This window comes from Dermacentor variabilis, chromosome 5 (assembly GCF_050947875.1).
Source record: "Dermacentor variabilis isolate Ectoservices chromosome 5, ASM5094787v1, whole genome shotgun sequence".
Classification (NCBI taxonomy): domain Eukaryota; kingdom Metazoa; phylum Arthropoda; class Arachnida; order Ixodida; family Ixodidae; genus Dermacentor; species Dermacentor variabilis.
This window is the reverse complement of record NC_134572.1, coordinates 137500476-137527373: the sequence shown is the minus strand read 5'-3', so window position 1 is coordinate 137527373 and position 26898 is coordinate 137500476. Positions and strand designations below refer to the sequence as shown.

At 45.0% G+C, this 26898-nt stretch overlaps 1 protein-coding gene across 1 annotated transcript in view; it reads right to left on the bottom strand.

Moving 5' to 3' along the window:
* The window catches only part of LOC142583650 (uncharacterized), a 33621-nt gene extending 19350 nt beyond the window's left edge, over nucleotides 1-14271 (bottom strand). Inside the window, exons 1-3 of the mRNA XM_075694142.1 lie at nucleotides 14177-14271; nucleotides 7849-8673; nucleotides 2384-2606 (exon numbers count right to left, since the gene is read on the bottom strand). Of these exons, the coding sequence (XP_075550257.1) occupies nucleotides 2384-2606; nucleotides 7849-8673; nucleotides 14177-14261 (1133 nt within the window). The 5' untranslated portion in view covers nucleotides 14262-14271. The remainder of the gene's footprint in view (nucleotides 1-2383; nucleotides 2607-7848; nucleotides 8674-14176) is intronic.
* Nucleotides 14272-26898: the final 12627 nt, after the last annotated feature.

The following is a 26898-nucleotide window of genomic DNA, read 5'->3' as shown; positions in this document are numbered from 1 at the left end:
CAACACTAATCACTAACACGTTGAGGACGACTAGGCAGCTGCTGAGAGATTCAGAGCTAGAGAAAAGATGTGCTTATTTTTCACAGTCCAACTGTGCGGATATGGAAAACGCCTCGTGAGTGTTCAGGCGCTATGCGGAATAACATGACGCTTTTTTATTACATACATGAGGGGAATGATTATGTTCATTAATGTAGGAACGCAATCGTGAGCCTCCTACAAGAATGCGTAATGGTTTTCCCGCATATTTAATGATTGCCCCCTTCATATGCGTAGCTCAGACGATAGATTGGCTGTCAAATGAGCGTACACCGTTCGTTGCCAAGAAACAGTAAGAGCCTCTGACACAACTGGCAATGTCGCGCGAACATTTGCTATGGAGGCAGTTCACTATTTCACATACTTGCAGGTACACCATTAACAAGAGAAAGCGTTGAGGAGTGCCAGGTGCCTGACCTTACAGTGACGTTCTGAAACGAATTCCACAACACTTCTTACTTTTTCTTTCTTTTTTTGGGGGGGGAGGAGGGGAGGGGGGCATGGTCGGCATCAAATGTCAGAGAATAGACCGCAAAGCGTTCCTACCAGGCTGTCGGTGTGCAGAGCCAACCGCCGGCGTCAGTGGAGCCGACGAAGTATGCAGGAACATGCGTCCGATATAACGTAGGTGTTGGTGTTGGAGCTCAGATATAGGGAAAACTTGAACGAAAACTTGAAAATTCTTGGGCATACGGAAAGAATTGTGCGAGATACAGTTAAGGACGTTTATAAAGTCTTGTAGTAGATCTTAAGCTTAGATGTACGTTGAATTCAGCTAGTCGGTTGTCTAAGTTGCAAGATTTAGTGAAAGATTTTGGGCAGAGGCAAATCAGGCCCCTTGAGAAGTGCTTGAGAACACCCGTTTACAGCGTCGCTATCTTTGACTATCACTTGCTCCAATAGGCATACATATAAGAAGATTTTCAGTTAAAGTTGCTAGGGTTTTTTTTGTTCTTTTTTTTTTTGTTAAGAAAGTGGAATTTACGGCACAGCCGTTCCATTCGACTCCGCAGTTGCTTTGCAGATTTTCTCCTCACAGAAATGCGGCCAAACGAGATAGAGTTTCGCGTTATTTGGAAAGAATTTTCGGTCGCGGTTGCATACCACGCACGTGAGATGTGGGCCTGGACGTGTTGAATCTATTTGCTGGATACATTTTGCAATTATAGCATTTGTCAGCAGTATTTCCTGAAAAACCAGACTTTCATAATGCAACCGCGCTTGTTTCCAACTCATAGCCACTAGGGGGACCAGCTGTTTGTATCCCTAATTCACTTGAGTGGCCCTCCTTTCGTGAACAGCGCTGTTCTTCAATGAAGTTTGCTCATCTGCTCAACAAAATTCCAAGGGGGAACTTGGTGGGCCAAGCGGTCACAGCCATAAACTGCTGCCCAGCACATCGAGCTACAGCACATTTCACTTATAATATGAAAAGGTGTCACAAAGAGAGGCGTTCCTAGCGCAGTTTAACACGAGGCAGCATTTCTCGCTTTCGTTTTAAGCAACCCGTACTTCGTTTTGTAATCGTCCTGACTGAATAAGTAACCGAGCATCTATATCCTACGGTTTAGCCAACATCGAAACGCAAGGCTTCGTGTTCTAAACTACTGCAGCGTATGGACGAGCATGTAATAGAGTAGCATGCATGTAGCCAATGTAGTATTAGTATGAATTTTTAGGGGCTGATAACAAATCTTCCTAAAAATTCCACGTGCCTTCACGCTTGCGTACGCTTTCGTAAGTGTCCTAAAAGGCTGGTTGAATGGCATCTTCAGCTGAACGAATCTGAAGCCTGGGCATGCGGTCGCATACCACCTCAAAGCAGTTCTGATAGTGCTCGGTGGCATATATCAGCGTAGCAAACAGGCAAATCGAGCACGAGCGAGCACCGAAACAATCCAATGTCCTGCTTTTACGTGACTACCTTCGGTGTCGTGCCGTTACGACACATGCACCTGCCGGCAAATTAAACGGAAACTCCTCGGTATAAATGTTAAAATAGGAAATTATTTAGGGCACTCTGCATGAGAGGGGGGGACTCGCCAGCCCATTTCCTGGTGTTTCAACGCCCACGGTCTTTCCTTTATGCGAAAACGAACAGTCGGAAAATTTCGCGTTGGTACTCCTTTATCAAATAAAAGGACGAGCGTAGGACGGACGGACATCTATGTTTGTCATGCTGCCTTTGTCGCCCTGCGTATTTAACTTCAGCTTAAAAAGACCCGAAGGGCGCTGTATTACCTGAATTTCTAAAAGCTGTGTACATGAAACCCAGCTTTTAGCCGTACGACATGTGTACTTCCGCGTCCAATACAATCGACAGCGTGTGCATCGGGACGCTCACTCTATATCCACAGAGCAGCCGTGGTCCGTCTTTTTGGAGATGGCGGCGGTACTCAGGAACTTTACCAGCGGCCCGCCCGGCTCCTTCAGCAGAGTGCCGCCTTGCGGGCGGTAGAGAGAGTCGTAGAACAGGAAGTTGCAGAGGCCGTCCTTTGGAACGCCCAGCTTATCCTCTCTTACCACGCTCACAGTGCAGATGAGCGACTCGCGACTCATGCGTTGCCCTGTGCGCACAAGCAGCCGGTGTAAACCACACTTTCCACTTTGAAATAACACGACGTTTGTCACTTAAAGCGCCCAATGAATCCGACGCTCAGCACTAAAAGTCATAAGCTTGCTTGAATACTTATAGCGCAACGGGCCATGGGAGCGCTTAAATATTGGCCCCTGGAGAGCATCCGCCTTTGCCATTTACTTTGTCTTGCAGGTTTCCTATGTCTTCGTTCTGCAACCACTGCTACATTAGCACTTGATCTATTAAGCCACGATGACGTTTTCTAGCGCACGGGAAGGATTAATGACAGGAAAAAAGAAACTACAGCCCGAGAAAGATAACCTCTCTGTTCAAGATAGTGGCGTGTGACCTCTCCACTGTAGTTTTTGCGCTTGGCTACCCCAGCAGTCTTCTGAATAATTTTTTTTTATAGAGCGCTGAATTTAGGCGTCCGTTCCTCCGTCGAGCGTCAGCGGCCTACGTCGTCGCCGAGCGAACGAGCACAGCGAATGATCGAGAGTGAACGCATAGCGCAGCGGGCGATAAAAGACGGCGAGAGCAAAGAAGGCGCGAGGACGAAAACGGGGGGAGGGTATAGCAAAAGTGCGAGAAGGAAAGTGTAGTACCGTGCCAGACGGACTATGACGACGATGAATAAGAGATGGCGCCAGAGTAGGGCGCGTCGTTAGGGTTTCTCGATGCGTTCGCTTGCCTCCGCTCCCTTCGAGGGAGAGCGCGCGCATCGAGGCACTCTGCGCGTCGTCTGTTCAACAAAGCGCTGCACGAGCGGAGGTCTGTCTGCGGCGGCTGCTCTGAATCGCGCCCACGCTTCAGCCACGCGCTGCCTCTCGCGATCTCCTGATTGGCGAGGCCGTCGCGCCACATTTGGCTCCGCTTGGAACGTGCCGTACGAGACAGATTGCCCGATCCAGCCAATATAACGCGAAATGAAAAAGCACAAAGCTGCGCCCAAATTTTATGTTAGGGAGTATCGTAATCGTCGGCGGACCTTTTTTTTCCGCTTGAGTTGCCACGGGGCATAGCCTCGCATTCAAATTAAATATAAGCATGTAGGTCCGTTCCATGCGGTTACTACAAACGAGACTAATAGAAGGGTCGTCCATGACCCACCAGCCGTCACTTTCTAGAAACCATCTGGACATCCTGCAGGCCTTGACGCGCTTTGACCAAGTGTACTTCTTGGGCAGAGGTGTCCTCAGCATTGAATATTCGCACAGTGTAATGCCTCTGTCACACGAAATGTGTAATGTCATTCACAGTAAATTACATTCTTACCGAGTGTCATTGCGGTCTTGCGTTCCCCGTCTACACGGGTATACAACAGGGCATTCGCAATTGATGGCGATCTTTATTGGCACACGGGCAGTCGGCTATCGACATGTAAAATTTATAATCGACATGAAAATTGGTGACGTGGTCTTGCCACACTTTCAGCAGCGCGCGCGTCTCGTCATCGGTCCAGTTCGCTTTTCGCTTCTCATTCTCCACTGACGAAGTTGCAGAGCTGGCTTCCGTGGTTGGTAGATAGGCTTTAGCGCGGCACCACTTTGAAACCAATATGCAGAAATGGGAAAAAGCTGACGAGCATTTGTAAACATGGCCGACAAGGGGTGCTGGCATCCAGTCGGAGACTGGGAACAAGAACGTAGCTGCACAAACTACTTCGACTGTCGTACTGTACATAAGATTATTAAAAAGTTCATGAAAGCAATTATGACAACCTCTACTCTGATTACATTTTGTTTTAACTTACCGATTTCGTAATTTTTACCAAGGCCCTTTCGTCGAGATTACATAAGTCCACGCTTGCATGAGTTCGGGAAACTCATTCAATGGGCGAATGTGAATGTCATTGTCAGCTGTGAATGTCATTCACTATGCCCGTGTAGAGACAACAAAAATACCATCAAGACGTAATCTCATTCGCTGCGAATAACATGACACGTGCCGTGTGACAGGGTAATAATATGTGTAAGGTGCCATAAAAAGAACGCAAGTCTTCGTGGCCCTTGAGGAACAAGAGATTGTTTGGAGCAGGAGTCCCCGAAATTGTGAGCTTGTGTCGAATAGAGTCATGTAGCTGCGTTAATAACGGTCCGCGGTAGCCTACCCGGTATTGTAGTCAGACGAACCACTGCCTTTTTTGACGTTCTGTTACCATCTTAAAATGTAAACATGAATTTAACACTGTAAATCTAAAGCCTTTTGCAATATTTCGGAAGTCTTGGCAGTTGCAGAACGAAATGACTGTTAGAGGGGATTATGACTTGCTTGGCGATGTTGCGAACTTACATTTAATCAACCGTTATGGAAAGCTACAAAAACGTTGTAGAGAAAGCCAAAAAGCACATTTCCCAGAATACGCCTTCTTATATATATATTTTTTTTATTGCCAACCCGAGAGCTATTCATTCGCACGAAGTCGTACGTACTGTGTGAACGATTCCCACCGCTCCTCCCCCGTTTTCACATTCAACATTCATTTCGAACTCAGGTGGTGCAAAATCGCGAAATTATAGCCGGCTTGACAAGTTAAAGGAAACTCTTCTGTGGTAGTAGCACCCCAAACCTTGTGCTTTTGGAAGCGTGAAACCTACTCATCGGCTGTATATAATGCTGAGATTTGCTCGATAATGTGAGAAACGTGATCAGGTGTGAATTCAGCAAAAAAAAAATCAAGGGTTTCGGCACTGTTTCGTCCAAATGGATCGAATGCTCGAACAACCTGGCCAGAACTAGAGCGGGTTTAGTTGTTAGTCCTGTTTTCTATTGAAAGTAAACATCTGTTCTCATTACAGCTCATTTGCACACTACGTAGCGTAGTCTTACAAACCGTTAATTAGCCGAACATTTATTTAAAGAATGAAACCGCTAACCTTGTCAGAGAACAAAACAAAGAATTTTGATCACAGACCAAGTCAAGACGAAAATACCGAAGTGGTTAAAGAGACAGTGTGATGTTCTTCGTCAAAGAAAGAAGCAGAAGAACCGTTCGTCCTTTTTTTTACGCCAAGATATGGCGCGGTTTTTAATATTATCAACATGTTAGATGGAGATGAACAGTCCCCTATCAAAAATTCACAAGCCACATTGGGCGCGAACACGTTGAGGACTACGCAAACGGTACACACTCCTGAAGCAGCTCTGCCACTCAAATGATGTCGGTGGTGACAAATGGTGTCCCTTTGCCTCCTCACAACTTTGGAGCTCTTAGAATCAAATACAAGTCTCGCAACAGCACACCAAATCCAACGTGTTCGTGCACGCTGTGGCCTGGAAACTTTTGACAAAGACTGCATCTGCTATCTACTCTCGCTCACTAAGTCATAAATTACAGAGTATGGGCACGTGAGCTGCTCAAGTCCAGCTGTGACAGCGCATTGGCTGTCCGCGTGGCTGAGCGCTTACGCGGTCATACACACCCTATCTTGTACCTAGGTAATCTGCGGCGGATGCTAAGGCTAAGGCCGAGCCGATATGGCTGGGGGCTTTCGGCGCACCATATTTCGCGCGCCCAGTGTTGGAAGCCACATAATCCCAATCTTCCGAGGCTCCATGAAGCGAGAGGCAGCTCGAAGTGTTTGCTCCCCACCACCGGCATTCTTCATCGCGCATGCGTTGTGACAGCGACTGTTCGTGGTCATCGAGTGAGACCTGTTCGTGTCTGCCTGAGCGCGCGTGACACCTCGCTTCTGAATCCATTTAGTAAGCGAATGTATGCTAAAATATGTGCCGTCAATAAAACTACGAATATTACTTCGCATGGTCGCCTTATACCTTGCCATTGTCGTCAATGCTTCGCCTCTCGAGGGGAAGTAAGACGTTTAATGCCTAAGCATTCTTTGGCGAGTACCCCAGCAAAATTTGTTCGTCACGCTGAAAGAGTAATGCCTTGTATTTGCACAAAAATCCGTAATTTGCGAAGCTAGGATCTTCAATAGTCATAATAGCGTACATGTATTAAGAGTGGTAGCGTTATAAGCGATAAGAAATACTCGAGCCAAGAAAGAATAAAATTCATCAGAGAGAACGCCCATAGGGATACACAGCGCTGCACAGAAAATGCACGGGGAAGCCTATATTAGGGGTGGGCCAACTTGAAGTTTCTGGCTGCGCCAACTGAAATTTGGCGGACCACCAACCTAAATTTTGGGGCGGGCGAACTGAAACTCGGGGGTATCCTTACGCATATTAAGACAACTCCAGTGAAGTTTCTACATTCATTCTTTTATCTCGACTTGCTCAGTGAACGCAGCCACTTCATTTTCCATGTTACGCACAGACGGATTTTTGTCGAACCCTTGATAATAAAAAAAATACAGTTCAGTGGAATTCAATCTGCTGCCGATGATTTAGGAACCATATTCCAAGGCGAAGAATTCAACGAGCAAACTGGTGGTTCACTAGATGTTACCATTAAACATGAATTGCTTGAAACATTTTGGACTCATAGCGCCAACAACTGCATCAGCGCGTCCACCCCCTTATCCGTGGATAGGGTTAGATGTCTATCGAACGGAAGATTGCTTTGGGAGGTACTGCGGCAAAATACATGAGCAGCGACGCTATTTAGGCACCTGAAACGCTGAACCACTATAAGAAAATGAGCGAGAAAACTTATCTGGTAGATATTTCGCTAAGTTGCCGCGTGGACAGGGGCAGAGAAAAAAACATACCTAAAATGAGCGATACACATTCTCGACAGGGCGAGAGAAACGAAGTGAGCGGCGGAAGAAGTTATGATATAAATAAACAGCACTGTCTTTAGAACTCAGATCAAGGTACCTGGGAATTATTTGAGAAATTTCGCAGACTACTATTCATGTGTGGGCTGTGTTCTCACATGCCCAATAAACATTCCGCCTGTTACTGAATGTAACATGTTCTTAAAGGGCGTGGAGAAAAAAATGAGGAGCCACATGCTAAGCGCATCTTGCTTTCATTATGCTAAACCAACTCCTTAAATAGTTTTCTTCGTCATGTTTTCATAGCAAATTCAAGTATGGGCCAATAATGAAGCAATTACCCCTCTAGTGGCCTGGATTTCTGAAAGACCTCGCCAAGAGGTGAATGATTTTGACCGTGAACAACAGTAAAAGATGGCTAGAGTATTTCTGAACTAAAGGTGTATCTAAGCAGAGCACCAACCAGCCAGCCTTGGCTGTTGCCGCGTCTATAATGACTGCAATATATCACTCCATAAGAGCGCCTCGGTAAACAGGGCATCTCACTTTCATGTGGCTCACTCGAATCCCCGCTTGGCTTCTTCGTAGGAGGCTTTGGCGATGTAGGCATTGGCATGGTAGGCTCTGGCGTGGTAAGTTTCGGCTTGCTAGGCTTCGGTGTTGTTGGAGACGGCCTGGTTGGTCTCGGCGTCGTTGACGTCGGCGTGGTTGGTCTTGGCGTCGTTGGCGTCGGCGTGGTTGGTCTTGGCGTCGTTGGCGTCGGCGTGGTGGGCCTCGGCGTCATTGGCGTCGGCGTGGTGGGCCTCGGCGTCCTTGGCGTCGGCGTGGTTGGCCTCGGCGTCCTTGGCGTCGGCGAGGTGGGCCTCGGCGTTCTTGGCGTCGGCGTGGTGGGCGTCGGGGAGGTGCGCGTCGGCTTGGTAGGCGTCCGCGTGGTAGGCCTCGGCGTGGTTGGCGTCGGCGTGGTTGCCGTCCGCGTGGTTGGCGTCCGCGTGGTGGGCTTGTGCATGGTAGGCTTCGACGTAGTGGGTTGCGGCTTGGTTGGTTGCGGCTTGGTTGGTTTCGGCGCGGTAGGCTTGTGCATGGTAGGCTTTGGCGTGGTCGGCTCGGGTGTGGAAGCAGGCTTGAATGAGGTAGGTTCGGGTTTCATTGGTGTCGGCAGTATCTGTTCAGCACTGGTCGAAGGTGGCTGAGCCGCCGAAGCCGTCGACCACGCTGCAGGAGGCGAAGTCCGAGGTGAAATGGGCTCCTTGGTGACTAACTTTGGCGGTTGTGGAGCGGGTTTAACTGCGTTACCAGTCGGGCCTGCGCCTGCCCCTTTTACCATGGTGGAGTTCTTGCCACCAGAGATAGACGAGTCGTCGTTTGCGTCATCTGCAAAGTAAACAATCGTTTATCTCGCATTCTTGAAAGACATCTACAAAAACAGTAGCCATGTCCTTTAGGGGAGTTTTCTCATATGCTCTATACTGTTTCCACGCTTTTTACACTGAGTAAGAAAAATGGTGGAGCAAGAAACTCGCCAAGGTTGGCCTGACACCTCAACACTTCTTTCTAAAAAACGGTAAGTTCTTCAGAAAAGACGCAACCTTGGCCGATATAGCGCAAAGATATTCCAAAGTGCTTCTGTTTGATTTTCTTCATTACCTCGCCGCGATTGGTGAAACCTTTTATTGGGGCCACACCCACAAAATCTGCCAGTCACGAAGCGTCACGAAAACCGCGAAAATTGCCCGTCTCAAGGTAGTGTGTACACTCCGATCAGACATGATTAGGCCAAGCATATAAAAATTTCACAGCTTAGCCATAATGGCGAAGCAATGAATGCGATAGAAACGTATTAGGATGATACACGAAGTCTAAGACTCGTAGCTGTAGTCACAGTATGAAGTAAACGTAATCTAATTAAAAACGAGCTGCTGCGCTAGCGGTCCTCTGTGTGAATCCTGTCATCAGACATTTTCGTTTACGTTTATTAATTAACGCCAACGTCGTCCTTAGTGACTTTGCGACCACTTTTCCGTACCGAGTATTTCAAACCTCTTTCCTGGGGGGATCCCGGAAGTAGTGCACAGCTGCGCCTATAAGATTACATCACTTTCAGATTTGAGCTCTGCTAATGTTTCGCACCTTTAATATTTAGGTCTGTGTAGATTTAAGATAAAATACATGCGCTGTCTGTGTTTTGATTCGTGACGTTTGTTTGTGGACTGCCATTCTCAAAATTATGAGGAATAATATTGTGAAGAATCTAGGACCTGGTATGAGTAACTTTAGTGAAAGAATGGTGTGGCAATATAACCCGCACATACCGCATGCTATATACCATGGCGTGGCATATAGAATGCACACACCTAAATATATACGGAACCTCGCGGCGACGGCGGCGACAACTGCAAAAATTTGCCTCAAGTATCCATATAATTGCTACCGCAATAAAACACTCATTTCCTATTCTACGCCTTTGTCACCATTAGCCTTCCGCGATTGGTCGAAATGTACTCGGGCGACGCCTACTTCACCTATCTGTCACGCGACGTTACAATACCGCGGAAACTTCGCCGAAGGCAGGTGTGCGAATCCATAAGCGTCATCATCATCAGCCTATTTTATGTCCACTGCAAGACGAAGGCTTCTCCCTGCGATGTCCAATCAACCCTGTGCTGCGCCAGCCGAGTACAACTAGAGCCCGCGAATTTCCTAATTTCATCGTCCAACCTAATCTTCTGCCGCCCTGGACTCCGCTTCCCTTCTCTTGGCAGCCATTCTGTAACCTTAATGGTCTTCCGATTATCTAACCTGCGCATTACATGACCTGTTTAGCTCAATTTCTTTCTCTTAATGTCAATTAGAATATCGTCTATACCCGTTTGTTCTCTGACCCAAATCGCTGTTTCTGTCTCTTAACGTTTTGCCTAGCAATCTCCGTTCCATCGCTCTTTGCGTGGTCCTTAACTTGCTCTCACGCTTCTTTGTCAGTCTCCAAGCTTCTTCCCCATAAGTGAGCACCGTTAAAATGCACTGATAGTACACCTTTCTTTTCAATTATAATGGTAAGCTTCCCGTCAGGAGCTGATATTGTACGTCTCCCGTATCAGCTCCAACCCATCTTTCTGCTTCTGTGGATTGCGTTCTCATGATCAGGGCTCCCTGTTAGTAATTGGCCTAGATAAACGTACTCCTTCACAGACTCTCGAGGCTGACTGGCAATCCGGAACTCTTGTTCGCTTACGTGGCTGTTCATGATTATCTTTGTCTTCCGCATATTAATCTTCAACCCCACACTTAGACTCTCTCTCTGTTAAGGTCCTCAATTATTTCTTATAAATAGTCTGTAGTGATGCTGAACAGGATAATGTCATCTACAAACCGAACCATTCTGAGACATTCACCATTGATCCTTACTCCTAAACGTTCCCAGTTTATTAGATTGAATACTTCTTCCAAGCATGCAGTGAATAGCATTGTAGAGGTTGTGTTCTCCTTGTCTGACCCATTTCCTTTTAGGTATCTTCCTACCGCTGTTGTGTAGCAGCAAAATAGATGTGGAATCTCTGTAGGTATTTTACAAGATATTTACGTAAGTGGCCTGTATTCCTTGATTATGGAATGTCTTTATGACTGCTGGTATCTCTACTGAATCAAATGCCTTTTCGTAATCTATGAAAGCTATATAGAGAGGCTGATTGTGCTCTGTGGATTTCTCGTTTACCTGATTGATGACCTGGATGTGATTTGTTGTAGAGTATCCTTTCCTGAAATCTGCCGTTTCCCATGGTTGACTATAGTCCAGTGTTGCCCTTGTTCTACTGTAAATTATCTTGGTGAATATTTTATATAATACTGGGAGTAAGCTAACGGACATATAGTTTTTCGATTCTTTAACGTCTCCTTTTTTATGGATTCTTATAATGTTTGCTTTCTTCCAGTTTTCTGGGACCCTTGAAATAGATAGACCCTTCGTATAGAGAGCCGCCAGTTTTTCAAGCATTATGTCTCCTCCATCTTTGATTATACCGAGTGTTATTCCATCTTCTCCTGTCGCCGTTTTCTGTTTCATGTCTTGCAAGGCCCTTCTAACCTCATCGCTAGTTATAGAAGGAGTCTCTGCAGCCTGTTCATTACTGCTTCTAACAGAGGTATCGTGACTCCTCTGGGTACTGTACAGGTCAGTACAGAATTCTTCCGCTGCTTCTACTATGAATTGTTACGTAGAACACAAGTGAAGTCTTTTTTTGGAGTGCATAGCTGGAGACTGCCCCGTTTCGAAAGAAAGAGAGGATAGCTGTCCACCGATTACTCTATAACTGGCTGCTCGGAGCTGTGGAGTGAATTGATTTCTTTGCGTCTGATAAAAACTTCGCGTGGCAGCATAACGGTGTCGAGCTCATTCAGCACACATACGACATAACTCTGCCAAACCTGCTTCACAGGGCATCCGTCCTGACGGCATCCTTTAGCGACCCGTCGTGCGCCGCTTCAATCATCGACGAGCCATCGCAAACTAAGCAAAAGGAAGTGGACCAGTCGGCGTAAATGGCACCACTATTCTAACCTGGTTATATAATTTCACCGTGCTAGCTCCATCGCTTCTGAACTCTCAGCTAAACTGCGCACTTTTCGCCTCTTCTCGGCCCGTTAGATGAGAAACACTTGTCATGGTGGGCTATGCTGTTCTCTTTGAAACCAAATAAAGGTCGCCTCCTACAAACGAGGAGAGCGTTTGAGTGGGCTGCTGAAACGACCTTATGGGTCACCGCCCGTGCTTGCATCGGCGATTGCGTAAACTAGACGCCAGGAGATTGGAATAAAACCAGAGCGCAATACTTGTACATTATAGGCCCTTTTCACGGCGATCCCGTGGGCGCCGCCATGTTTAATCACGTGGTGAGGCATCCATTGCTTTTTTCAGTTGCCTCAATTGCCTCCTTGTTTACAAGGGATGTGCATAAGGCCCGTGCGGCTCAGCATACCGCTGCTTCGGCGGATATCGTATAGAAGGTAACTGGTTGGACAGAAGCTTTGACCGCACCTTCAGAGGACATGCAAGTGTTTTCGTAAGCCATTGCACTTTGGCCAAGGGGTATGAATAGCGTATGCTGTGCTTGATCTAAAAGCAGGGCTAGAAATGTATTCCGAGTCGTTCAAACCTTCCGCTTCGGAATTAAATGCGGATGAGTGTCTTGTGATGTTGGTACTTTGTTTCCCAATAACTCTGAGACAGCGGCTTGTCACGTTTTTGACTCAATAATATTCCTGGGTGCAGCCACAACCTGATCGTTTACTTTCTGCCTAATCGCTTGGGGGTGTGCTCAGTTGCGATAGATTTGTTCTTTCTGCGCACAAGGGCATTGAACGCACACATTCTCTTCTTCGTAATAGCTTGTAGCAAAGACGCATTATCGCTAGTCACACGCTTACTCTGAGGATCGTAAAGAAATGTTCAGCCACAAGCTGTCGTGTGTTTTCAGTGTAGTCCGTCTACTCACTGATTGTGCCCATTCACTTTATGTCGACACGTGGGCGATAGTGTGGCCGTACTTTTGAATGCTGTGGTGTATGTGTGTAGATAACGTGGAAGAAAATATGACAGGAAGCGGGGCTTCTCCCATTGCCACCATTTAACGAACGCTGCCCGCCGGCGCTCTGGGTTTGAACTCCTTTCTTTTGAGGTTAGCGATACAATGCTAAATAATAAACTTTGGGGTCTTACGTGACAGAACCAATCTTTGGTTATGAGGCAGATTGTATGGCAGACTATGGAGTAATTTCTAACACCCGCGTTGCTTTAACATGCCTCCAATGCATGATACACAATATAATGTTGACAGAGGAGTGACTTTTTTTTAATCCTTGAGGAAAGCTATGCATTGCGAAGGGCCAGCGACTCGGGCAGTCTCTGTGTAGCAGGGGTCTATCAATTTGGCCACACTGATTCACTCATTCCCTAATATTCCAGTCGCTATTCTTGCAGCTAGCCACTGCACACGTCTTTACCGGTCCACATTTTGGAACGTGACCGGAGCACATTGCGTTAGTGATCGCCCAGTTGCATACTGAAAACTGATCGCACAGTAGCAGAATATAAACGGCAATGGTTTCGCATTCGCGCGCTTTCGCCAAGGCAACATATGCGGCGTGACACCGATGGCGCAATCTCGTTTGTATAGAGCAATCTACTCCGCGAAAAAGGTCAATATCGCCCCTTGTCACATAGCACGTCACACGACATTGTGCGTTCAATACTGGAGATCCGTTTGAGAAAGACGTAATACAGGAACGAGCCACTGTAGGTGCTCTGCGAGTCTACTTAGGCAGAACAGGCCCTGCTTCCGGCTTCATAATACAGAAAGAAAAAGAGAACGAGAAAGCGAGAGGACGATATGCATGTCCAATGTGCTACCGAACGTGCGTCTTAAGGGTGTTAAGTGTTCTAAAAGGTTAAAACTCAGTGTGTGCGCATGCGCAAATGCACAGTAGCACTATAGACAGATGATGGTGAAGAGTGTGAGTCATGAAAAAAAAATCATCTGTAATTGAACGTGCGGTTGGCTTCAGAAGCAGGTTAGGGTAAGAAGCGCGGCAGAAGAACCTCTTCTTGTGGCTCACTCCTGTGCTTCCATTAGCGACGTTTTCAAGTTTTTTATAAGTATACAGTATCTCTAGTTTGAGCTGTATTATGGGCAACTGGTCGCACATATGCCATGTCTGGTTATCGTAGAAGTACATCACGCGACGTATGCCGGCGTGCATTCGTTAAACCCTGAGCATCAAGGAGAAAACAAAGCTGCCATCTTTTGTTTGCACATCTTTCGTTTTTGTTTTGCAAAATAGCAGCAGCAGCATCAAGGTCGTCACTAATTGATGCCACTCTCACCTCCCGATTTATCCATAGCGTAGAGGACGGCGCCGAGTAAGAGGACAACGCCGAAAACGCAGAGGAGGAACATGACGAGACGCATCACATCCGACTCGTCGCTGCGAAGATACGGCCACACGTAAGATATTAGGGGAACAGAACAATTTGGCAGCTTACAGCGCTACTTGTTGTACCAGTCTTATCAAAAACGAAAAAAAAAATACACCTGGCAAAAGCGTTCGGGCCACGGTTATCAAATTCAAGCGATAGCTTCCCGGGAGGCCTGCTCAGATATGCTGTTTATGTGTGTGTCTGTGTGCTTTCGAATGTCAAGTGCACTCGCGCTATGTTCCTGCATAGACACATCAGCGTATGGTGTTGGGCTCTTTATAGACAACTCCTGGAAAACTTTGTTATTCTGCGCATTTTATGAGGAAAAAAGCACGTGGCAAAGCAGGATCTGCAGTTGTACAGCCCTTTTCAGCATCAACAAAAGAATGCGGAAAGCCAATATTCGACAGAAATAAAGAGTAACGGGAAGCTCGACGCGAAAAAAAAAAAAATCGATAAAATATTGTGGGTCCAAATTCAGCTGAAAAACATATTCAATTAAAAAAAACAAAGTTTCCGCGTGGAAATAAAAGCACGAAAAGGACCCCTAATTTTAAGAAAATAAAGGCCGAAAACATTGAACCCTAATCACATTATTATGTATCCACGGTTGGCCCAGTTTATCCGTCATGAGTTCATTTGTACCACGAAAACTCAGGGGCAGGATCCCAAGGTAGCTTCGCTTAAAAAAAAAAAGAACTGATGCCCTACAACCCTCATATCCTTTGATCCCGTTAAAAAGGTCTAGGCCACCCGTCGGGGTTGCTCAGTCGCTACGGTGTTGGACTGCTGAGCACGAGGTCACGGGATCGAATCCCGGCAACGGTGGTCACATTTCGATGGGGGCGAAACGCGAAATTGGTTTTCGCGCGTAAAACACCATATATAAAAAAAAAGCTCCAGACCCTTTAAAACCCTAATATCTTATAATCTCCTGTGAACGCGTTGTGGGCTCCTGTATAATGAATCAGATCTTTTCACAAGTGCTGTGAAATTGTTCAACATGTGGGATACACGGCTATACGCTATTCCTAAATAAGAATATCTACATGAAGTCTGATAAAGTCCAAACGACGCCACGGGACTTTGCATGCATTATTACACAGCAGGCCAAGTTTCGAGCAGTAGTAAATTTCATGTCGGTGACGCCACGCCGACTCATCGATTGATGATAACGTCTCAAAGCGACGCGGGTTCAATGAGGGGCGCGGCATTAGAGAAGTCAGAATAATTTCTCAGCGCCTTTACCATGCCCATCTTGCACGACAATGGTGGCATTGTGGCCCTTAAGGTAGCGGCCACCAGGGCAGGAAATTGAACCTACGATCTCGCGCTCATCAATAGAATACCTAAACAATACTGTTACACCATGGTACGCCATCGCCGATGGCCGTCCAGCAGTCAGTTGCTCTATTACGAATGAATAACGTATCACTTATGAAAGACCAATAAGAACTGCCAACCTACGTATTTTGTTGCAGAAGAAAAGAGCGCGTTATTCATCATTCTTTTGGCAGCTTGAAAACAGCTAATTGTTGGGACGAGTTATCGAGAATGAAACAAATGCGTTGGCATAATATTACGCGTGTGCATGACTCAGCAAATGCTTTTAATAAAGGACCCCGAAGGGAAAGAGAAGGCGTTAGGCAACTCAAGCACATTACCCTCTCCGAATTATTGCCGTGTTCGGTGAGCGGTAAAGGTATGGCTTTGGATGGCAGTATAGCTTCGGATATATATATATATATATATATATATATATATATATATATATATATATATATATATATATATATATATATATATATATATATATATATATCCTAAGCTTTTGAATCGCGGAGTGTGGCGTATATTTTAGCAAATACGACAATTCCTGCAATTACTACATATCCAACGATTGTGTTGACTAGTTGCTACTAGCGCTACGGCTTCTCCACCAAGCTCGCTTCATTGTGCGCCGTAAAGTGAGTGCGTGTGTTTGCCGGGGTGCACTCGACGCCGATCGACGGCCCGTACCTGACATACGCCCTTCTCTCGGCACGCTCATCAGTGCCCCCGGCGACTGTTCCCTCAGCGCCAGCTACGATTTGCTATCCGCAACCGTGAAAGTCCCGTGCGGAAGCACCAGCTCGCGCAAGCTCTTGCACCACCGTTGCGCCATCTATGAGGGAGAGGTAGTGATAGCTGCCGAGTTTCGCCCCACGACAGCCAGGGGGAAGTGCGGCGCTGGCGTCCGCGCGGCACTGCGCGGGACTGACGGGCAGCACTGATGTTCCGCGCAGACAATTTTCCCCTATTATGGGAATTTTCTTCCCCAAATTTGGACGAAGAGGAGGAAGGGAATCTTTGCGAAATTGCAGGGAATTTTTATAATTGTTAAGCAAACATTAGAATGATGCCTTTCAGCGAGCAATCACTTTGACAAACAGCAGCACACCGTTTTCAGTGCACAGGCAAAACTTGGACCAGGTCGGCTTCAAATTCTAATAGCCTTCATTGTTGAACATCTGGTCTGCTGTTTCAGTACAAAACTCGAACTGCAGTTTCTTACATCAATATTCGATAACCTACTCTGGATCGCTAAAAAAGGGGCTAGCCACCAGTGTTAGTTCGTGCTACGGAACTCTGTCTACGGGGAAGGTATGTCGGGAACCAAGATTCGGAAGTGTCACATTCAAAGTTGAGTTCTCGTATTGCTGTTCAGCTGAAATGCTGAATAAACTCTAATATTTTCGAAATCACAAACGCATTTGCATAAATTCTGTGGTTTCACCCAACAAAATCATGATTTCTTAATTTTGACCACGAATGGACCTTTAATATGCCCCCAATGCACGTGACACGGACGTTGCATTTCTCGCCATCGAAAGGCGGCCGCCGCAGCAGGGATTCGATCCGCCGTCGTCGGGCTCAGTGGCGCGACACCATAGCCGCTGAGCCACTGCGACAGGTGTTTGAGGTGATATAGATGATATCGTAAGAAGCCAACAAACAAAGACACCAAGGACAGCACAAGGGATATTACTTGTATTTAATTACTGTATTACTGGTATTACTGTACTTAATGCTATGGGATAGTAACATTGATGCTGTTCTAAGTTAGCTCGAGCAGTCGGCATTATTTCCCATTACAGATCATATCTCCCGTATCAAGTAAAGTTCCTGCTTTATAATTCCCTATTTTACTCTCATCTTAATTACTGTTTCTTGGTCTGGGGCACAACCACGTATACAAATTTGCAAAGGATCTTTATACTTCAAGAAAAAGCTTATCAGAGTACTTTTTAATCTACCATACGACAGTCACTAGCTAGGTCTTTTCTCCAAAGCATGCATAATACCAGTATTCAATCTTTACAATTATAAGCTAGCACTTGCATTCCAGCGCGAACTAAAAGATCACCTTGAATCTCTGCATGAGTTGTCATTACTGAAAAAGAGCACTGTGTTTTACGCTACCCGTCATAAAGAGGAGTGGATTGTACGAAGTCCTAGAACCAATTAAACAATGGAAAAATTATCCTTCACACTTCCAACTCTATTAAACAACTGCAAGAAATCCGGGACTGACCTACTTAAAATATCTAAACGTGAATTACGACAGCTTCACTGCACACATTCCTGTATTACTAACTCCACCTGTATTCCTATAATGTGTATGCTTAATCCTGTGTTTATTGTACAGATTTATACCCCCTGCACTTATTGTATTGATTGTTGTTCTATTTTCTTTGTTTCTATTTTATTTCGTTTATAAAATGGTCCTGTTATTTTTGGCTCTGCTAAATTGCGAAGAGATTATATGCATACTTGTGTGTGTCTTTCCCTGCTTTGCTGTTGTTGCCCTATAGAAGGGGGCTGTGGGCCTTTGTCAAGCTGCTGTTTACGAGCAGCTTTTACCCACAACCTCCTACATCATCCCGATGGAAATAAAGATTATTATTATTATTATTATTATTATTATTATTATAAATTAATGGAAGTGAACGTATATATATATATATATATATATATATATATATATATATATATATATATATATATATATATATATATATATTAGTGGTGTAGGAATAACTTCATTCACTAAAGAAAGGAGTACGACGGAGATTGTTATTTCAAAATATATTGCTGACGTTTCGGCTGGTGGACCAGCCTTTGTTAAGGTTATACACTGAAACAAAATTTCAGTTTCCTCCTAGGTATATATACATATGCAGGGATATTTGCGGGGAATTTTAGGAATTAATTAGGGAAAATTTTCGCAGTTTTCATGCATAGAAATGGGAATTCTGCTGCACGGTACGGAACGTCACTGGGCGCCTCGTACGTTGACGAAAACTCTGTCCGGCAAGCCAGATGGATCCGTATACCATACGTTTAGTCTCACATATTAAGCAAATTTTGTTGTGCGAGAATATGTAGTCCCATTTAGCCTCTTATTTATTCCATTCGATGGTTTTCAGATAATAAAGAACTAAAGGGGTACTGTAAAATACAAAACATTATTAAGCACCGTGAGATTGTCACCTATACTTAGCTACACGCGTTTTGAAATAGTCGTAATTTGTTAATGCGTGTGCACCGTGAAATAGCGGAATGAACTGAAGTGACTGTGAACGTATAACAGTTAACGGCTCCAGGTTAACGGTTGTAAGCTTAGCATGCAGCACAGCATAACATCAAAGAACACTAAAAATGGTTACGTGCATCTTCAACAATCCCGCGCGAAATTGTGGAAAAATTCCTGTGACACCTAACATTTCTATTGTGGGTGAACGATTGGCGAGGCGAGTTTTCTTCTAGTAGCCTTGATTTATTCTGGTGATTGCCAATTTGCAGCCAAATATGACACGACGACAAAATAATCAATGACGTTCACACCCAACTAAAGGTTTGTAAAGGCCATTTACGGTTAATATAAGAGTTGATGTTTTGCAAACCTAATAAATGCAATTTACGTCATTATTAGTCGCGTAGATGGAAGTTGCCGTTCAAGCCTACTGTTTCGTGCAGTGTGGCGGCACTGGAAGAAGCACAACAATATCCCTGGTGAGTGCCAGAGCCCCATCTCCTCCCGCCGGCCTACGCGTGCCGGTATTTGAGACAACTCTTCTTGCTCTGAATGTTAGTTGACTAAGATACTTGAGTGATCTATGAGTCCTGAACTTGAGTACAGACTATACGGGGCGATCATTTCTCGTGGAGGCCGGAGCCTCCATCTCCTCCCACCGACCTAGGCATGCCGGTACTTCTGACACAACTTTTGTTGCTCAGAAAATTTTTTTCACTGAGATACTTGAGTGGGCTATAAGACCTGTACTAGAGTACAGACTACACGGAGCCATCATTTCTGGTCGGCGCCAGAGCCCCCCACTCCCGCCACCGACCTAGGCATGCCGGTACTTCTGACGAACCTCTTGTTGGTCAGAAAGTTTCTTCACTGAGATACTTGGGTGGGCTATGGGACCTGCACTAGAGTACTGACTATATGGGGCGACCATTTCAACGTTTTCCGGAATTTAAAAAAATCACCTTTTGCAGATAGCGTCTCTATTCTCTCTTGAGCTGGATTACTGGAAGAGGTGAACATTACCCGATCGAGAAACCGAAAAACATATTCAACCAATTAATAGAAATTCACCAACTCCTAAAAAATTACTTTAGGACGAATATAGTAAATTATGAATTGTAACAGACGATATTGCAAAGCGTATCCACTTGAAATGAATCTCCAGGATGACAACAGTTTTGAAATCTTATTTACCGAAGTGCGAGTTGAAATACATGCGCGTTGAGGTAAATAAAGCGCACAGCTGGGCTAGCTTGAAGAACGACAATTTTACGTGTGTACATTGCTTTAATTAAGTCGGAAAAATCGAGAGAAGACGAAAGGACAGGTCGTACTGTCCTTTCGTCTTCCATGTACTCTTACTTTGTTTCTATTTCTTCAAAGCGCTGGAAATACATAGAATAATTATATTCAAACTAGCCCTGCTGTCCACTTTAAGTACTGCTCTTTCTAGCGCCCAGGGCCTTTTCTTGCTGTCTCGTTCGTTCACCAGCGTCCCACCTGTCCTTTCCTCTTTCTTCATCTATTGATTTTTCCAATTTAAAGCACGGAAAATACGTGAAAAATTCCAGTTACTTTTGTACTTTAATGCACAAGAGACCGTTTTGTTAAATAAGTAGGCGGCACAGCACATTTCTGCGCTTATATTCTGTTGTCATTCTGTAAATTCAAGTGGATACGCCTTTTAAACTCACCGGCTACAATTCTTAAATTGCAATATGCGCTGTAATAAGTTATTAGTGTTTTTTTCGTTTAATTAGTTGAATGTATGTATCGACTTCTCATGTAAGTAATGTCAGCCTCTCTGAATAATTCTTCTCGAGGACTAGAATTATGATGTCTGCAACAGGCGATTCTTTAAAATGCCGGAAAGCTTAGAAGTTACCACCCCGTAGAGAAAGCTCGAGAGACCACCGTAAACACCGGAGTCCCCCGCGTCCTTTACTGCTTTCTCCTCCCTGCTCCGGCCCTTTTCACAATTTTTGTTGCAAGATGGACAGGTGGGCGAGATTTTAGTGCAACATGCTGTGTTGCAGCGCGAAGAGATGCATACGAAGACAGGTGCCCAACGCTGTCGCTGCTTTCTTATAAGGACCCCGTTCTCGATTCCACCTGCTACGAGTAATATATTCGTGGACGTTTCATATCGGAGTCTAAATTTTGCTTTCTCTTCTTGTTTGTTTTCTGTGCAATTTTGTTTTCGGGGCCAGTGTTCAGTTGAAATTCAAAACTACGAAGACTGCCACTGCCATATGGCATATAAGTCACGGATCACAAGCCCGAAGCGCGTATCCATATCAAATTACTGGTCTAGTGATGAATTACGGGCAGGTTAGATCACGAGTCAAATAAATGAGGCATGTTGCACCTGAAAAATGTCTTTCGGTGCCTGAGTTCGTCCGCTATTGTAGGTCGTGCTTATGTTAGGCTAATCACCATCTCCTAAATGATACAAGCTTTTCCAGTCGCCCTGAAGAGACCAAATGCCTGCGCGAACAGCAAAGTAATGCTTTCAAGCACTATGACTGCAAACGTTATGCAATGCTTCAGCGTGCAAATGTCATGGTGAAAATTACGTATTCTTTCGGGCTTGAAGTTTCGTCCGGAACCCTTAGAGCTAGCTTACAACATTTCTCAGGCTTTTAGATATTACAAGTACCTTTTCGTATGTTGCGGATTTTTGCACAAAATAACAATAAATGAAAGCATCATTTTTCATTACCGCGTGTCATGCCGAAATAACACTGCAGTCGCGAAAACAGTAAACGCGATAGGTTTAGCTACCTAGGCAAAGTTAAGCAACTTACTCGTCGTCAGCTGTAAATGTAACATTGTGCATTAAAATACTGCTCATCTCAATGTAACAACTGTTGCACACATGCGATAGTGATGTTCAAGAAAACAGGGACGAAATTCACGAAGCTTTTCGTTCGTAACTGCTCTTTGCCACTCTCGCGTCACTTTCGCTAATATGTACAGCATCATGATCGGCTGAATTTTTTTTTACTTACGAACAATTCTAGCGAAAGAGCACTTTTTTAATACGGGCGTTAGGCTGCAGCGGCACGCCTGTACGCTTTCGGTTACAGTGACATGCACGTGACATACTCTCTAAAGGATCTCGAATGTGATAGGATGCCTCGATGAAGTATTGGGTTCTTGCTTTCAAGGATTTGGGTTCCGGTGCAGCTCAAGTTTGCTGACACAAATGCATGAAAAAATAATAATCAGGAAGCAACTCAATGGAACGATGATATCTCACAATTTAGGAGAGTGTAGAGATAAGGCGGTTTCTGGTTGTTTCCTATAAATAGCGTTCGCCATGGGAACATACAAATAATAAAAACAAGTTACGTATGTTTGGGACAGCTGTACTTCCAATAAAACTTTTTAAAGCGAACACAGCTGCGATGAACGATTGTAGTGTAAATTACGAAGCACGTCCTGAAATGGGCGTCAGTGTCTTATCGCGTACTTCATCATATCCAGCCGTGTACACGCCTGCTTTCTCTGGGTGCTAAACATTATTCTGAAGTCTAAATTAGCGTAAATATAGCCTAAGCCTAGAGAGACTCCCTTTCACGCAGTAATTTGGTATGCTATTACAGCATATGCAGTCGCATGAGAGGAAGACGAAGTGTGAACGGGGGGAAGGAGGTAGCATGACGTTTTGCCCCTGTCTGAGGCTCAGCTAGAAGTGTGAAGCGTGTTAAATAAACCTCGTTTCTTTCGTGTGGTAACAATTTGGGTAGAGGTGGCGGGGTAATGGAAGTAATGATGGACCCCGAAACATTTATTCTTCGCCGCACTGTCGCCTCGCCGGACTACCACCATCGCCTGCTGACGTATCCAACGATGGAAACGCTCAGGCACCGATGCCTGCCGCTCTGGGATCAATGCCTGATGGTAGGCGGCACTACTACCGAGAACCTCTAGTTTTCACGGGGAAAGCTGATGAAAATTTGGACGAGTGGGTTAGGCATTACCAACGAGTGAGCAAGTCCAACGACTGGAACACTTCCGACTAGTAAACGTTGAGTTCGTACTCACTGACACAGCCCTAATGCGGTTTGAAAGTCATGAATCAATACTAGTGACGTGGGAGAGTTTCGCCGATTAGCTATAGGAACGCTTCGGTGATTCGTACGCAAAAAGAAAGGTACGCGCAAGCACAGCCTGGCACAGAGAGCACAGCTACGAGGTGAGACTTCTCCTACCTACATTGAGGATATTTTGAAATTCTGCAAGCAAGCCAACACAAGAATGTCCGAGAAAGACGATGCCCCGCATCTGTTTAGGGCACACCGGAGCAATTGTACAATTTTCTAATCGGCAAGGCCAGTCACACTTCAGGGTCTGGCGTCATGAAGCACTGCCGCATGCTTTAAGCCTTGAATATGCGCCGAACAACACCGCATTTTGGCCGATTGGCAATGTTACCACTGTGGCCAGTATCAACATGAGCTCTTCATTTCACCTGGCGTCGACCCTAAGACGGATCCCCCACGAAGAAATGTTACAGTAACTGTAGCTACATGAGCGGAAGAAGAAAGTGTGAGCGGCAGAAAGGAGGATGCAAAGGTGGGCCTTTTGACCCGTCTGAGGCTCGCTTAGAAGCCTGCTAAATAAACCCCTTTTCTTTTGTGTCCTAACAATACTCCCACACTTGTGCGCTGCAGTCAATATATTGTTTTATTATTTCGCTTCTAATATTCCAAACAACCCCGATTAAGCTCTTCTGAACTGCATGTTTTCATCAGCGTTTCCAGACGACAGAGAGGTAAATATTAAGTATAAGTGGAAACCTTCGTTTATTTCTACAAAACTAGCGCAGAATAACAAAAAAGGCGTAGTTTAAGCTTATTACCCCCCCCCCCCCCCCAGTGAGGTGCACAAGACATTCCATATGCACACAATAATTAAAACCATACATCCGCTTGTCTCTATGGTGCACTTACGACCCTGACGCTTGAAGGCGCGGAAACAGAGGCAGTTCAAAGGAGTTTGTTAGTTAAAATGTCAGGTAAACATTTGCAACAGGGAGGCATGTACGGAAATGCTAAAAAACCGAACTGATGGTAAATGTTATAAGGCCTCTGTAGGCTTGAAGTTGTCTTTGTGTTAAGGTCTTAGTCCTCACAGTAATGCTAATCACAATTGGCACTGTAGCGTACATAAAGCAGGATATGATGAAGGGTGCGCATTTCTTTAAGACTCTCTCTCAGTCGCTGCATGGACTACCATTGTTCGAGATTTTTTTCTCAGCGTTTTCAGAGACAAATCTGTGTTCACCGAACATAAGCCAAAATATTGTCGTAAGCACGTATGACTGCGTACAACTGCTAGATGCGCCAAGCAATCTTTACTCCTGCTGCAATTCAGCCACGTGGTTCAGAGTGTGGCTTCAAGATTAGCCTGCAGGATGGCACGCTCGGCATCACATACGGAAAAATACTTACGCAGTGCTTCTAGAAAATATGTTTTGCTGGCACAAACATAGCACCTAGTGGAAGCACTATAGCTCCGTGACAGTGTCCTTCCATGCAATTTCAGTATGTAGCAAGAAAAAGTTGAAATTTACCTACACGTCTATTGAATTGCAGTTAACCTTTTAATTTTCTAGCAGAAACATTGCAAAGCCTTATACCGATGAGTAACTTTGATTAGATTCTTACCATCTCCAGTCTCTGCGTCGTGAAATGAAAAACGTACGAAGAAAAGTAACTTTCATCACAAGAAAATAAAGTCCTCTTAGGGCAACTTTGGTAGAACAATAGAGTTTGCTACTCGCAAAGTTTTATATTTACAGTAACAAATTACTGTGCGTTGTCGTAAAACTACGAACACACACCTGTCTCTCAAAGCCACGTGTTCATTAGGTAAGCAGCCACGGACAAAACCACTATGGTTCAAGACCAAAAACCGTATTTGTCTCTCGTTGTAAAAGAACTTCAAAGGTGAAATGCCCGCTTACAAGAAAAATCACGTCCACGGCGGCCGCATTTTGATGGAATCGAAATGTGGAAACACCCCTGTACTTAGGTTTAAGTGCACATTAGACAATCCCAGGACGTCCAAGTCATACCGGAGTCCCCTACTACGGTGGGCCTCATAATCAGATCGTGCTTTTAGCACGTAAAACCTCACAATTTCATTGTTTTTCCATGAAAGCCATCAACGTCAGCATAACTTTTTATGCCCACTGATGGAATCAATTTTCAATAATTCAGCACTACATTACAGCTCTGCGGAAGCGCAGGATCAGGTCCGGATGTTAGAGTTTAGGGGCTTACTAGATTTAGCATTGCCCATAATGGAATGCGTGGTCACTTTATCGTGAGGGCGTGCGGGAGAAGTTCACAAAGCCCTTTACCTACATTGCACCCCATCGCTTATTTTATCGCCTTCCTCAACTACCATAACGTCGACGTGGTGAAACTAGCGAAGGGTTCTTCACTGATATCTAATTTAGCTCTGTTTTTGCCTTCGTCACTTAAAGCTGTAGACTGATGGCTGGCACAAAAAATGTCGCTATTGCCGCATTTGTCTAAGGAAAAAACCCGACGTTGTTGCTCAGTGGGTATGGTGTTCGACTGCTGAGCACGAGGTCGCGGGATCGAATCCCAGGCACGGCGGCCGCATTTCGATGGGGGCGAAAACACCCGTGTACTTAGATTTAGGTGCACGCTAAGGAAACCCAGGTGGTCGGAATTTCCGGATTCGTCCACTACGGCGTGCCTCATAATCAGAAGTTGTTTTGGCGCGTAAAACCCCATAATTTTTAAAGGAAAAAAGCCATTCACGTCCGCATGATCTCTAGAATGACAGTTTGATGTGCAACTCGGTTATTATACAGACTATCCGCGAGCTGCAGGTCGACACTGCGCCATTCGCAATTGCGAACAAACTTTCTGCGGTTGGTGAACGTATCACTAGTCTTGGGTTCATCACCTCTGATAAACCCTCTCCCTCCCAAACCGCCTTTTATGCAGTACAAAACGGCTCGTGCTTTAAAATTTGCAAAATAATAATAATATTTGGGGTTTTACGTGCCAAAACCGCTTTCTGATTATGAGGCACGCCGTAGTGGAGGACTCCGGAAATTTTGACCACCTGGGGTTCTTTAACGTGCGCCTAAATCTAAGCACACGGGTGTTTTCGCATTTCGCCCCCATCGGAATGCGGCCGCCGTGGCCGGGATTCGATCCCGCGACCTCGTGCTCAGCAGCCCAACACCATAGCCACTGAGCAACCACGGCGGGTAAAAAAAAAATGGAAAACGAAATTCGGATTTCTTTTCATGGCACCTTTTATTTCCTCTGTCAAAGTTACATGCATTCAACCGAAATAAACTCCATTATCACCGTCATTATAATAAAGAACTGTAAAGCCTGAAAGAGGGCGCGTCTTTGGCTGTCAAGTGTAGCTGGCACCCAATAGGGAACAAAGAATTCAGCAGTGCGGTGTATTACGTTATGAAAAGCAGCTGGTATTATGGCAAGCAATTCCATTCATTAAAACTTAATTAATTCATTCATTAATCTCCTTGCATTAAATGCAAGGATATTACCGCATTATACTATGCCAGGTGAATTTCTTATAGGAAGTGCAGCAATTAAAGAAGTCTCAATTTTGTGGACTTATTATCTACAAAAAAATAATAGAAATACGCCAATAGTTCCATACAAAAATGCTGACTATAAGCAACAGTATATTTCATTAAAATTTTCGCTTTAGCCATAATAATTCTCTCGCTTGAATGCTAACTCAGCCTTCCCTGTCTAAATGGGAATGGGAGTATGCTGCATGGCTTTGAAGTACGCAATCCGCCTTGAGATTGGAAAGAGGAGGAAGAGAGAAAATAAAGATGCTATTATCTTGTACACAGTCAATGCAGAACGGAACCACACGTATCAGGCGTTATTTTACTCGTTTTCCACAAAATGACTCTTCACACGGCTACTTACGTTGTTCGACAGCTGTAAAGGCACGAAAAAAGGACACATTGTTATGTCACATAACATCACTTTTTGCGTAAAAGACCTCGCTTAGG